General features: G+C 40.6%; 1 protein-coding gene across 2 annotated transcripts in view; it reads right to left on the bottom strand.

The window, feature by feature from the left end:
- The window catches only part of rspo2 (R-spondin 2), a 64,353-nt gene that overhangs the window by 34,952 nt on the left and 14,597 nt on the right, over positions 1-14,804 (bottom strand). For both annotated transcript variants that reach the window (XM_017709141.2, XM_017709142.2), the window contains exon 3: positions 1,102-1,287. In XM_017709141.2, coding sequence (XP_017564630.1) covers positions 1,102-1,287 — 186 coding nt within the window. The remainder of the gene's footprint in view (positions 1-1,101; positions 1,288-14,804) is intronic.

Below are 14,804 nucleotides of genomic sequence, written 5' to 3'. Positions count from 1 at the left end.
AGGCATTTTCGTCCACACAACTGCCGCTCACTGGATATTTTCTCTTTTTCAGACCATTCTCTGCAAATCCTAGAGATGGTTGTACATGAAAATCTCAACATTTTCTGAAATACTCAGACCAGCCCGTCTGGCACCAACAACCACGCCACGTTCAAAGTCACTTAAATCCCCTTTCTTCCCCATTCTGATGCTCGGTTTGCTCTTCAGCAAGTTGTCTTGACCACCTCTACGTGCCTAAATGCATTGAGTTGCGGCCATGTGATTGGCTGATTTAGCCATTTGTGTTGACAATCAATTGAACAGGTGTACCTAATAAAGTGCCAGGTGAGTGCATAACCAACCATGGACAACTCTAAATGTTATGAATGGATATTGGAAAACAACATAGTTGTCAATCACTTCCATCTGTATGTGGAACCAATAAGATTCCACTCCTCTTGACTCCACAGCAAGCTGCATTGGATCCAGATGTCTTTAAAGATCTCATGATGTCTGGACATCTAAAATCCAATTGCGCCTTTCATTTGTTTTAGTCACTGCACAAATAAAAAAATCAACTGTGCTTTTGTATTTGGAAGACAAGTCGTGCTTAGAACACTTGCCTGAAATGCATTTGACAAGGATTTGTCAGCAGTTTCCTTGATCTTTAGGCAGTGAAACTCTCATGAAACTAAGTTTCACTTGAGTTCTTGACTTATACAATGAAAAGTAAAGTAATAGTAAAGAATCACAGACAGAAATGCAGATATGCGGACAACTTCATATACAATTTGATGCATCAGAAAATACAAGCGACTTATTTGGCTAACTGGTGGAATAACTGAATGCGCTTCATGCAACTTTTATTGTTTTAGAATTGCTTTGTGTCGACTGTTCAGTTGCACAGAAAATATCCTGCATGAATGTTTGCCATGCGAAGCTGGCGTTAGGCAGTTTTAATCTGCATTTGCTTTGGATCATTTCCAAATCACTCTTGTTTGAGTTCAGTGACATGCTGACCAAATAGCTTCCATTTCACATTCAGTTAAACATGTCTGACTCTGAAAGATCATTCATGCACCTGTGCTAATGTATTCATGCCATAGAGGAGATGTGTCTTACTTGAGCACATGTTGATTTCCGGGCCACGGGTGCCATAGTATCCTGAGGGGCAGACATGGAGACACTCTCCGTACTGCCTTATCCTCTCCCTCCGTAGGAACAGGAAAAGCTTGGGCTGGCACGTCATACACCCGTTGTCCTTCGAACACACGGAGCAGCCTTTGCAGATTGGATAAACATAGCTAGCTGAAACACATGAGAGAACATGCACTGGTTATACAGGACAGTCATATCATGGAGAGTGCTCACTTACTGGCTGACTACTACAAGAAGCAAGGAAGATATCCCTTACAAAGTATATATATATTTTTTTTTTCAAATCTAATTTTCCACAGAGTTACAATGCATAATCAAAGGACACGAGGCAGTGCTGAACAGCTGAATTGTTGTTATAGATCTGTCAGAAAAATTTATACTGATTCACAAAAAATCTCACTGAATCAAGAAATAGTCATTCTTATAACTCTGGCTAACCCCAGCCACATTTCAAGAAAAATCCATTTTGAATGTGAACAGTGCACTGATTTGATTCAGAGCTTAACTCCTGAATGTAGAGCTGAGACAGCCGCTGAAAGCCCAAAACCACAGTGACTACGGGCAGGATCGTGTTGCTGATGGCAGACAAAGGAGCCAGTAACAACCAGTCTGTTCCACAATGCATGTCTCCTAATGTAAACTCCTTAGTGTCCAGTTTACAGGAAAATGTCCTTGGGCGCACACAATAGCTGCAAATAAGAGACACTGCTATTGATTTGAGCCAAGTTTTAAATATCACATGCCGAGATAGGATATCAGGCCTAGCTGGATGACCTACCACAATGCATCATAAAATATCATGCTAGGAACTGTGCGAGAAAGAACAGAACAAGGTCCTGCACTGAAATCGGCTGATCCCTCCAACCACTTTGTAGAAGCCCTCAAAAAACTGGATGCCATTGTTAGTTGAAACATCAGACTAATTCTGCAGTGAGAGGTGAGATTACAGCAATCAAGATGTATTTGCTATATGAGATAAGAAGTACCTGGCATGAAGCTGATAGATGTCAGCAGTAAAGTTTTAAAGCAAAGTTAAATGATCTGTAATGAAGCTCAGTACAAAAAAAAAAACAATAAAGTTTAATGTTCTGTCTTAGAACATCAAGAGGTGCATAGCTTAAAGCAAACTTTATGGAGTGTCTGTAAAAGTCTAAATTGATCTTATTTTGTGTGTCTGTGCCAACCCCACCACAGTCTTTCTCAGGCCACTAGCTCATCCATCCCCTTAATCTACAACCATACTAATGAAGCAAAACCACCTCCATGAGCTACTGAGCTTGCATCCTTTCTATTGTTTGGTTTCAGCTGATCTATCTTTGCATGAAGACATGCCTCTTATGCATCAACTCATCACAGGCATTGTTGCATAGTTTCTTTGTCTGTCAAGTTCGTCCAGCTGCTATGATGCTTGAGATGGTGAGCGAAGCTTCTGTGCATCAGTGGCTGTTTTTGCCTCTGCAATTACATTATATTGTTCACCAAATGTTGTCAGCGAGTATATTGAGGCCTTTTGAATTTATTTATTTATTATTTCTCACTGTAGTCTGAAGCCAAGAGCTTCCTGGTATGTGTCTGAGCCGTGTGCATGCTCTCTTGGATTCCCTGCTGGAGAGACTCTTAGCCGAGTTACACCAAAACTAGCTTATGAGCCATATCTGAGAACCAATGCAGCGGTTCCTGTCTACACCAAACCTCAAACCTTATTGAACATGTTCAACTCAACATAACTCACTCACTCAGTCCATCCAGTTAGACATGCCAGTTTCTCCTAAGTCCAAATGGAAATGAGCTGAAAAACCAAAGCGCAAATCTCACAGAGCGCTGCAAACTTACAAAGGTACTTAAGCTGACAACAGAAGCATGAAGATAAGAAATAAATATTTCTATCATTTTATTAACTTACTAAGATTAGAGGGGTCGGAGTAACACATTAGCATTAGTGTGTAAAGCTCTGGCTTTAACACAGATATCTGAAGCTTCAAACAGATGTTCATGTTTTACAAAGAGTCCTAATGCAAATTGAGTCCTAACTGCTGATATGGTCAGTCTACTAAGAACCAGCTACATAAAATAAAATACGTTTTTCAGCACAAAAAAAAGAAATAGAATTCTCTTCTCTAACTGTGATTGTTCAAGGTGCTCACTATACACAGTAAAAAAAAAAAAAGAGTGCGATTGATTAGAGGGTTCATTTGTATATTGCAGCCTTCTGTGATATCAGTAAAGTCTATTATCCCGAAAGCATTTAATAAGCGATATATTGTATCTTTTCCACTCGGCTTAAAAAATGATGAACTCTGGAAATAAAAATACAACAGGAGGCAATCTGACACAACCCTTACTATCAAACTATCAACATGCTCTGTGACTCTTTCCAGACATACAATGTTTATACTGTACTGGATATATTGTTATCCAAAGTAAACAGTCTATCTCTTTCTGTCATTACATATTTTGCTAGAACAAAACCAATGTTTCGGTGTGTGCCTCCAGGAAAGTTAACCCTAAGCAAATATCAAAGACCGCACGGCATCTCGAGCATAGCTGACGCTGACAAAGACGATTATAAAAGTGTTTTTTTAAAACAAGGTAATTACAGGGTTATTTCAATGATAACAAAAATGATATATGAGTCTCAAGTTCCCTTCTCCTAGTCAACATAGGATGAGGAAACAAATCGTACACATTTTACCCAACCGCATCATACATACATGCAGGCATATGGTATACAGTTTGGATGTGTTTATAGTAACCTGACATTCACAGTAAATTGGCAAACCGTCCCCTTCCCGGCCTACACCCTTCATACCTGATTGCTATCATAGCGTGGAGAAGTTAGGAAACTAAGACTGGCGTGAGGTTAGAAGTTATTTATTTCTTTCCCATTCGCAGTGTTTGTGCATTCTGCTGAGCATACTAGCTGGTGGGTGGTGTAGACGCATTGCAAACTTCTTTTCTTCTACCATCATTTTGCCCATTTTAACTGCATCCAACCACCAGCTTGATTGCCCATTTCAACAGTCCCCATCAGTACTTAAGGAATAATCACTATGAGTTTAAGCAATGTACCCATTATGTCTAATTTCTTCACACCCCTGATTATTAGCACAGCTTGTCAGTCAATGCCCCTGCAGAGTTTCTGCTTTGCAAGGATTTGTTCTGCTTGTTGCCCATTGCGCAACATTCTAATTGGGTCTGTGTCAACAGCATGTACAGTAAAGACCTTGGTTTCCCCACATGCAGTCATTACAGATGGAAAACTGGAAAGCAAAGGCCCAGCTGATGGCTGAAAAAGATTTTTTGCTTTCGCCATGATGAGAGTTTGGAGCAAGGGCCTGTCTGAGCACTGCTTCCCTAGCTCAAACCACAGGTATGTCAAATAGGAGGCGCAGATTCAGTGTGTCTCGGGCAGGGGTGTCCAACTGTTGCCCTAGAGGACCCAGGGCTTCCACGTTTTATGGAAATCTTTTCACCGCCAACTGATTTATACCTGAGGCTATGAGAGCTATGACCAGACTCCTATATCCCATATGTATTTTCATCAGTCGCTCAAAGGGATCAAATTCAAGCTCTAAACCAGAAAGTATGATTGCCTTCCAATGTCAAAGATGGTCTCTCATATTCAGCAAACACACTGTGACATAAGAAAGGAAACAACTAAATAGCATGCATCAGTGGCACTTACTTTATACTCCACACTCATGTTAACATTTAGCTGGAGATAAATAGCAAGCTCAAGCCAAGCTGGATTCAATAGTGACTTTAAACTCTTAGTGGGCGAAGCTTTATGAAAACATCAGCGACTGCTGCTTATGACCTATGCTGCATCAAACAGAAACTAGGCAAACTGATCTGTTTTTATATATAAACAGCTTCTCTGGTCATGTTTTTAGTCACAGTAGAATGCTATTGATCAAAGGCCATTGGTCTCAAGGAATTCCAGGCTTCGTGTAAATTACAGTGGATAAACCTAATTTGGCTGTAAAGAGTGTTTTTGTTCCAAGAGCTGTGGTAATGTGTGTTTTAAGACATGTACCACACCATCTGCCATGATAACCAACTTATAATTGCTTGAATGATGGCCTGTGTGTACGGTAGGACTCTCCAACTAGAATTACTGCTAAAAAAGCGGATAATGGATTTTTTAAAACTTTTTTTTACCATCAATGGTCGATATTAAATTGAGCTGTCAAATAATTAGTAATGATTAATCAAATTTGTCTTATGTGCTTCAATTGCTCATAGTCATATGAGTGGCCAAATGTGTTTAATCAGAATGTATTTCTTACCTTCACTTATTCAATATCATTATTTTCATTATCAGTTCACGTGAACCTAGTTTCACAAGCCAGACTTCTGCCAGAGATTCTGGTGCATTTAATTCCATTGCAAAGTCATCCCATTCATCCCATTGTGAAGTGGCCAAGAACCATCCACTTTGACAGGAAAGGGCCATTTGACTGACTTGCTGTTGTAGACAGACATGCAGCAACAGGCAGCTTTCAAGATGAGGCTACAAGAAAAACAGCCCCACAGGAAACACATCAGTATGTGTGACATATATACACAAGGCTATGCTTCAAAGAAAACTTTGAAAGATGCAATGCCATGCAACTTTTTTCAATCCTACAACTATATACTAGGCCAAAATGCTCAGTAACGGCACATAGTGTTTTGCTTATACATGATTATATACATGGTATGAATGATACTCAACTTCCTGAAGTACTTTTTATCACTTCAGTAATAAATAAGTTCAACATGGTAATGCTGGAAACAATAGAACTGCATTTAAATGAGAGGGCTAACTTTGCAGTTGCAGACTCAGTCATAGCAAGTTACAGCCTGTGAGCAGGAAAAGGACTTAAAACTGCATTTTTAATGCTGCATAATGCTGGTCATGTCAGTGCATAATTAGCTAATGTTACACCACTAATATTAAATATTTCACTTGCTATATTTTCCTCATATTGATGAAGCAGAGTGAAAAATAGACACGCACAGAATAAAATACTATATTGTTTGTGTTATCTGAAAATATATAAATGCTTCGATGTGTAAAGAAGCGATATATATCCTGCCTTTACTGCTCAGAACATCACATCCATTAAACACTAGCCTAGTTTGGAGTTTTGGCCACATAAAAACCCCACTCAGTATTTAAGATTAAAATCCATACACATCTATGGTCCAAGATTATTTCAAGACTTTCAAGATCATTAGTGAAACACTACAAACACTACAATGATTGATAAGGACAGCATCATACCCAAAAGACAAATACCTCTAATTATTTTCAACGTGACAACATGCTATGAAGGGAGACCAACGTGATCAATCAGCCAAAAAATCTCTTCCTTTTTTGTCAGTTTGGAAGGAGCCTGTGGAGAGAAGACCAAGTGTCTGGATTAACTGATTAAAGGTAGATGTCTTGATTTGTTTGGAAAGTAAGAGTGAGAATCATTACTCTTCTGAAGATGTTATTTTGTTCTTAGCTGTGTTTTGATTTCTTTCCCGCATTCCCTCAATCTTTCTCTCTGGTTTTAGAATTTATAACTGCTGTCACACAGGCAGTACTTACTTTCCTTTCATAACTAACAATGCTGCGCCTTAAGCCTGAAGGCATCACCGCACAGGAACACCAAATACACTTTATAGAGGGAGCTAAAACATTAATCCAGACAAACGGAGCAATTCTTTCAGTCTACAGGGCCTGTACAAAAAGTGAAGTCCAATTTGTAAGGAGTAAAGTATCCTTCCAACAAAATTCCATATTAGTGTCACGCTGCTCCGTCACAGTGGGGACGAGGCTGCGGTTCGTTCAGGTGAGCTCCACGTTTTGCTTCATTCATGCGAATCGCCAACTTGTAGCATGAAGCATGACGGCATGTTTGGACTTGGCCATGTTCATTCAGCCCGAGGAGGTTTGTTTTGAGCACTGATCAAGAACAATTAGAGTGCAAGTGAGATCCAGCTGAAAAGAACCCCGTCCTAGGTACATTTAACAACTCCTAAACAAGCGTGGCGGGCGTCAACCCAAGTTGGCAAGTCTTGGGGTGGGTGGGTGGTTGGGGCCTGGCAGACCCCCTACACATTCTCTCTCTCCCTCAGAGACACACATGCACCACCAACAATCCTCCACATGCACAACCTCCTTTTTATGCACCTCTCCTTCATAACATCATACTGTATAATGACTCATTAAAAGTTTCTGCAAATTCAGAGCCATAAAAAAGCTGCAACTACAACTATTTGATTGCGAGCTTTGATTGTTCCCTATGGAAATCACTGACACAAAAGCAACTTACCCACATCACTGAGAATAATTTTGTGTTCATCCAATTAGTGAGAGTTGTGTGAAAGACAGATGTGGTGTCATTAGAGTGAGCTGCTGAAGAACACAGCCTAGCTAAGTCTGCCCCCGCACCTTGGAAATCCTACTGGGCTGTGAGCGTTCGAGTGACAACTCTGATGAACCACACATGCCTTTCTCTTCTCTGTTACACTGGAGTCTTGCAAGAGGTACAGATGATAAAGTGCACCGTCTATATAAGAAAGAATTCAACCTTCTCAAAGAGGTTCAGAAAGAGCTCCCATTCAAAGAATGCGAATCAAGACATGACAGCTGCAGTGTTAACTAAAAACTGGGAGAAAAATGCAGAAAAGCTACAAATGTGCACCTGTTGTCGGAAAAAACAGATTAAATGACTTCATAATCATACGAAGAAATATTTCAACATAAACAGCCAAAGCACTGGGTAAACCTCAACCCTCAACAGCTAAACCCACAGGCTCCTTACGAGGTCTCTGCTCCTGCGGTGAAAATTAAATTTGCCAACAGAACCATGCATGTCTAACTTTCCTTTACGCATTTGGGCTACTAAAAGGCAATATAAAATGTAGTGCCCTACAGATAAAACAACACTGAAACTAGTCCTACAGTTGCTTTCTCTGGTGTGCTCAACCATCAGGTTCACAAGAGCTTTGCTGAAGCTTGACAATGTCTGGACAGAAGCTCAGATGAATGTCCGAAGCTGCCAAAAACTCTTGCCACTTGCCCTGGAAAAGAAATTAAGAGTCATGTCCATGCAATAAAACTTTCAGATGGCCCATTAAAAATGTGCCAACTCCCTGACAGCTCCACATTGTTCCACATTGTTAAGGACAGTACATGGAAAGTGACATCAAACCACCCACATTTGTTACATATGACTTTATTCGTTACAGTTATATGGAAGTCACACTTTGCTAAAGTCTAAAAAATCAAGGGTACTGGTGGTTGAGGAGGCAGGGCACATTATGTTCCAAGAGCACATTTCAGTTCCTGTATAGCAGAAAATATGTTGGCCCTCGCCTCTGACTAATTTACAGCTGGAAATAGTCGGGATTTGGGGATTCAAGTCTTTTTTTTCCTCAGTTTACTTTAACAGATTGTACTGTATGCATATGTGTACAATTTAGGGCAATCCTGGTGCTTATAATGATTTTGCAGCATGTGTCTGAGTAAACACATTTGTTTTATCGACTTATTAGCTCAGCCAGAATGTGCCTGTGCTGCAAAACTAGTAGTCATAGCAGACACTGATGGATGCATAGATTGAATCCCTGTGCTTAAAACGGTGGATGTGTTCTATAGACATGCCCTGTGAGAGCAAGTAGCTGGCAGAACAGGGAAGGCCTTCAGTCAATGTAGAGACTGGGTCTTGGAACACTAACAATAACAATTAATCTCTTGTCCCTACAATTTGGTCTTAATGAAATTATATGTCATCTATAGCCAGGATTAAGTTGCAGTGAATGTACTGTGTACTGCTTGTTAGAAAGATAAAGTAGATAAACACTGGAGAACCAATGCTGCAGTAAAGAACAATGCCATAACGGCTGTTGTCGTCTTCCTTTAGAATGGCCATCTGATGACCTGAGGCTCAAAATGACCTTCTTATCAAGGCAGTAAAAGCTGGCCATGTAACCATCAAATGAAACAGATTTTTTGTTTGTTTGAATACAACATAATAAAAGAAATGACATTGTATTATATATAATAATCAGCCATTCTTCTGCAAAGCTATGGAATTTATTACCAGTAGGCTATGGTTGTCAAACAACATGACAGTCAAAGACTATTCCATGGAGTGATGTGTGTGGTGAAGTTTATAGAACAGCTTTGGACGTGGCTCAGCCAATTAGATTTTAGAATTGAATGTGTTTTATACAAGTCTAGAAACTTTTTCAGCTCCTCAAAAACAGATAAAGCATAAAGGTTTGCTTTCAAGTAGCAGCAAAAGCAATGACAGGCCATCACACAGAGCAGGCTGGATGAGCTCTTCTCATTGTCTCCAGACACGCAAGAGCTTTTCATGTGCTGGCCACAGAGGGGCTGAAAAGACGTGTGCAGGTGTTGTGAGGTTTAAGAGCCTCATGGAGCAGCGGGTAGTGCAATCAGCGATTCGTCATGAGGGCCGTCCTCTCCGGAGGGGTACACCCAAGGAAACATAAACATGTGTTTTATGTTTCACTCTTTTAGGGGGAATTCAGACCTTTTCCACTTCTCAGATTTCCCTTAGGGCAGTGCGGTAAGGTTATTCTCACTATTTAAGAGAGCTCAAAACAGAGGAAGTGGACAGACAGAGAGACAAACAGACCAACAGAAAAGCAAAGAAAGAGAGAGTGAAGTGAAAGACAGGAGTAAAAATCTGGAAGGAGGGAGAGAGAAGAAATGGTGGGAAGTGGAGTTGTTCAAATTGGCACACCTGTTGGTGATTTATCACACATAAATCTCACACCTAATTTTCACACCTGTTACCTGTTACCTAAATTCACTCACACATGCTGTTCTTCAAGACTTGGCTGAGTGCTGATTGGGATTTCTTCATCCCATGTGACACTGGCCAGTCTGGTCCACTTCTCTGCACCCCTTACCTCTGACCAGGATCTCATAACAACCAACCACACTCAACATAGCCCTGAATATTTGGAGGGTCGTATGTTCAGCAAGACAGACTCATACCCACAGACACACTAGAACTTTAACCAAGCCTGAAATTTTGTTCAAAACCTGAATAGCAATCAAGAACATTCTGTTTGAACCCAACTTGCCTACAGCACCAGTTCTTGAATCTGAACCTGACACTAGCTTGAAAAACACATTCCTTCTGATATATACATATATCCACCTACAGTTTAGCCCAACTTATTCACGCCAAAGTTATAAGGAGTATTTCAGCCTGAACAACTTTTTGAATGAGGCACAATGCAGGGCAGCCAATTAGAACACAGTCCATGTAAGTATGTCAGACTTAAAGGCAGTTATGAAAACAGCCTGTAAGGGACAAACAGAGGTTGGAAAATGGTCACGTAAAAATAAATGACTTTTTTTGGCACATAAACTTTTACAAACATGATAACTAGACCTGTGACCTAGTGAAAAAAAACAAGAAAAATATAGGATATAGGAATGTCACAGATTGTCAAAAAATTCTAATTCTCAGTAGAGGAGTAGCAATTCTGAAACAGAGACCAAAATATCGATAAAACCATCCACGGTCTCTTGTCAAGGTTCCAGAACAAGCAACCACAAAACCCCTCCATAGTGCCCGCTTCAACTTGCTGCTACCACTGCTGGTGCAGTTTGTTGAGCTCTAATTATGTTATTAATGTAGCTAAAGTCATTTTTAATTTCACGATTAACGTCATTACACATGTAAATCAAGACATTATTATACAATATAAAGTGAGGGCAAGTTGTATACAATTTTCTTTAGTGTTCCAAATTACTGATAATTTATGAAAAAACAGAAATTTTGTCCATTTTTTCTAAATCAAACCTGGACGTGAAATGCCACTGACCCAAGCCCTACAGATATTTGAGAAATGATGGCCGAACCTGACCAAGATATGCACAACAGGGTTCCTCAAATTCCCTTGCACTAGGCTTTTCATGCCTCCTTTGCCACCACAGGGAACACAAACCATGCTGCACAGTTGTACTTTATTAACCCTTTAATGAGACCCCCTCTGCACCTTGCAGGCATAGCCTGGCTCAACCCTGCTCCAAAGGGCCAGTTCAGAAATGAACCACAGGGTCAAAAGTGTGGAACACCACAGGGGCGCCCACAGTGAGTCACGCACACACTCTCACATATGGTCCTGGCCACTCGGAGCACACTTCAAAAGCCCAGCACCCAGGACTGAGACTCCTGTTTCACAAACATCAGCAGCAGTTACACGAGAATCATAGCCCCTTGCTCATCCTTCACACGTCTCACTGGCGGCATGATAAGAAGCACAGTGCTTCAGAGTGGTGACCTTATTCTTTCAAAAGAGAATCTTCTCAATATGAATGTTCATGTGTTATAACTGCTCATTCGTGATCTTTAAGGTATTTATGACTTAATTAATAACCATTGATAAACTATTTTAAGCCATTTATAAACACTTCATAAGGGTAGTGTTATTGTAAAGTGGTACTGACTGGATTGTTATAACATGGAGTTTCAAGCAGGAAGGATGTAACAATGGAAAAAAAGCCATAGTAAGACTTTATTATATGCCAACTGTTTTGCAATTTAAGCTCTTTTAATCTTAGCCCCTTTGTCCAGTTTTTAATCTTACTTATCAAACTAATAATTCAGTAACTACACTGTTACCAAAAGACTCGATTAACTTGTAAAAACAGCAGAACCCTTTTAGGTGCTATGTAGAACCAGGTTCTTTACTGAAACACCTTAGATAATAACCATTTAACAGCGCAAAGATCAATTTATTCAAATATTTTTTGAATTGTCATAGTTCTATGTATAACCACTATCTTTATTAGAAAACCCTTGAGGAACCACTTTCTAAGGGTTTTTACCGGGACAAGACCCCGGGGTTGCCCTAGGACCCGCTGGAGGGATTATGTCTCCAAGTTGGCCTGGGAGCGGCTTGGGGTCCCCGGGAATGAGCTGGAGGAAGTAGCGGGGGTCAGGGTCATCTGGGATTCTCTGCTCTCCCAACTGCTACCGCGACCCTGTTTGGACTAGCGGGCAACGACGATGATGATGATGATGATGATGTACATTTATCGTTCATCAAAGTACAAACAGTATAAATGTACCCTCAAAGGTACAACAAAGTTCAATTGTGTACTTTAAATAAGTTTTTCTCAGGTGAAAAGTACATATTTGTACCTTTTAATAACCTAATATTTTAAAACAGAATAACAAAATAAAAAGCCTGGAGATGAGATGGGGCGTCTGGAGTCAATTCAACGTCAAAGGCTGACGTTATATATATGCATAATCCATATATTTCTAAGGATTATATTCCCTGACTAAAGATACTGAGATGTTTCCATGAGCGTACCACCCCAGTGACAAGAGGGGTCTGCCCCAGTGAGTTTCTAAACAAGTTTCTAAAAAAGGCACATGTAGGCCTTTGAAGTTTCAGATTTTAAGAAAGAGTGGAGTTAAGACATGCTTACAAAGCAATAGGATGTGACGATCATTTGACTTTACCTAAATGATGGATTGGAAAGTGTGTAGGTCAAATTACTCTGTTAGCATGCCCAGTGTACACAGATGGCATGAAACAAGCAACCTCCAAGAGTACAAACTTCTCTTACAGGTGAAGACTCCACACACCTTGCAGTGATAAAAGAGCACCTCTTATCTACACAGCCCTGCTGCCATTCTCTCACATAAACATTGCAGCCATACTATATTAACCAGGACCGTCCATCTGAAAATAAAATCCAGAACAGGGCATCTACACTATATTGCCAAAAGTATTCTGTTGTGCCATCACATGCATATGAAATATTGAGTGACACCCCATTCTTAATCCATAGAGTTTAATATGATGTTGACCCACCCTTTGCAGCTATAACAGCTCCAACTATTCTGGGAAGGCTTTCCACAAGGTTTAGGAGTGTGTTTATGGGAATTTTTGACCATTCTTCCAGAAGTACATTTGTGTGGTCAGACACTGATGTTGGACGAGAAGGCCTGGCTCACAGTCTGCACTCTAATTCATCCCAAAAGTGTTGAGGTCAGAACTCTGTGCAGGCCAGTCAAGTTCTTCCACAACAAACTGACTCATCCATGTCTTGATGGACCTTGCTTTGTACACTGGTCCCCATCCCCAAACTGTTAGCACAAAGTTGGAGCATGAAATTGTCCAAAACCTCTTGGTCTGCTGTAGCATTAAGAGTTCCTTTCACCGGAATTAAGGGGCCGAGCCCAACTCTTGAAAAGCAATCCCACACCATAATCCCCCCTCCACCAAACTTGGCACAATGCAGTCAGACAAGTACCATTCTCCTGACTCGTCCATCGGATTGCCAGATGGAGAAGCATGATTGGTCACTCCAAAGAGTCCAGTGGCGGCACTTTACATCACTGAATTCGACACTTTGCATTGTGCTTGGTGATGTAAGGCTTGGATGCAGCTGCTTGGCCTTGGAAACTCATTCCATATAGCTCTCTATGCTGTTCTTGAGCTAATCTGAAGGCCACATGAAGTTTGGAGGTCTGTAGTGATTGACTCTGCAGAACGTTTGCAACCTCTGCGCACTATGCACCTCAGCATCCGTTGACCCCACTCTGTCATTTTATGTTTTTTTCTTTCATTTTACGAGCTGCTGTCATTTCCAATCACTTCCACTTTGTTATAATACCACTGACAGTTGACTGTGGAATATTTAGGAGCGAGGATATTTCACGACTGGATTTGTTGCACAGGTGGCATTCTATCACGGTTCCACACTGGAATTCAATGAGCTCCTGAGAGTGACCCATTCTTTCACTAATGTTTGCAGAAGCAGTCTGCAGGCCTAGGTGCTTGGTTTTATATACATGTGGCAATGGAAGTGATTGAAACACCTGAATTCAATTATTTGGATGGGTGACTGAATACGTGTGGCATTATAGTGTGTGTTAACTGAGTTAACTAATGATAAGTGAAGGAACTGGCCACACAGCAAATAATTTCTTAGCCCTATGTCTTATCAGGCAGTGTCAGTCACCAAAGTCATTAGTGCGTAAACATGTAAATTACACCTGACCTCTGCCTGCATGCACCTATTCCTTACCACCCCTGTCTGTGACAGCTGTTTATGCAAGAAAAGACAGTGTGTGCCTGAGGCCTGGCCTAGGTCCAAATAAAATATTATGGAGCTGAAGAAAAGGCAGCCAAGATGTAACACAAGTGGATAACTGAGAGTAACTCAGTAGAAAAAAGCAGGAATCAGAAAAATGTTGATGGATATTTTTCTCTGCCCCACACTTTTCCTTTACCATGATCTCTGCCGCAGACTGGTCCTTGCTGCGCAACTCAGATACCATGAGAGAGGGAGGCAGAAAGAGAGACAGAGTTGCAAAATGCATGAACTCACCACAACTGAGGTCTTCTGCAACAAAACATATTCAGAAACCAAGGAGCTGGAATCATGTGTTGGAGAGCACTTGCACATTAATATCATAACTCAAGCTTATGAATTTGTCCAAATTATAAACAGCAGATTGCAAAGCACAAATGGGACTCTTCTCCACAGGTCTTCTATGAGTGCCACTTTGCTGAAGTAAAACTTAAAAACTATATGGGTGAAAAAAATTAATAAAGACAATGAGAACAACCACAGCCACCCAATGCACATTCATACAGTGCACGTCCCATCTTCCAGGGCTTTC

The sequence above is a fragment of the Pygocentrus nattereri genome, chromosome 3 (assembly GCF_015220715.1).
Source record: "Pygocentrus nattereri isolate fPygNat1 chromosome 3, fPygNat1.pri, whole genome shotgun sequence".
Lineage (NCBI taxonomy): Eukaryota > Metazoa > Chordata > Actinopteri > Characiformes > Serrasalmidae > Pygocentrus > Pygocentrus nattereri.
Note: the sequence above shows the minus strand (reverse complement) of the source record. Positions and strands in the feature narration are given on the sequence as shown.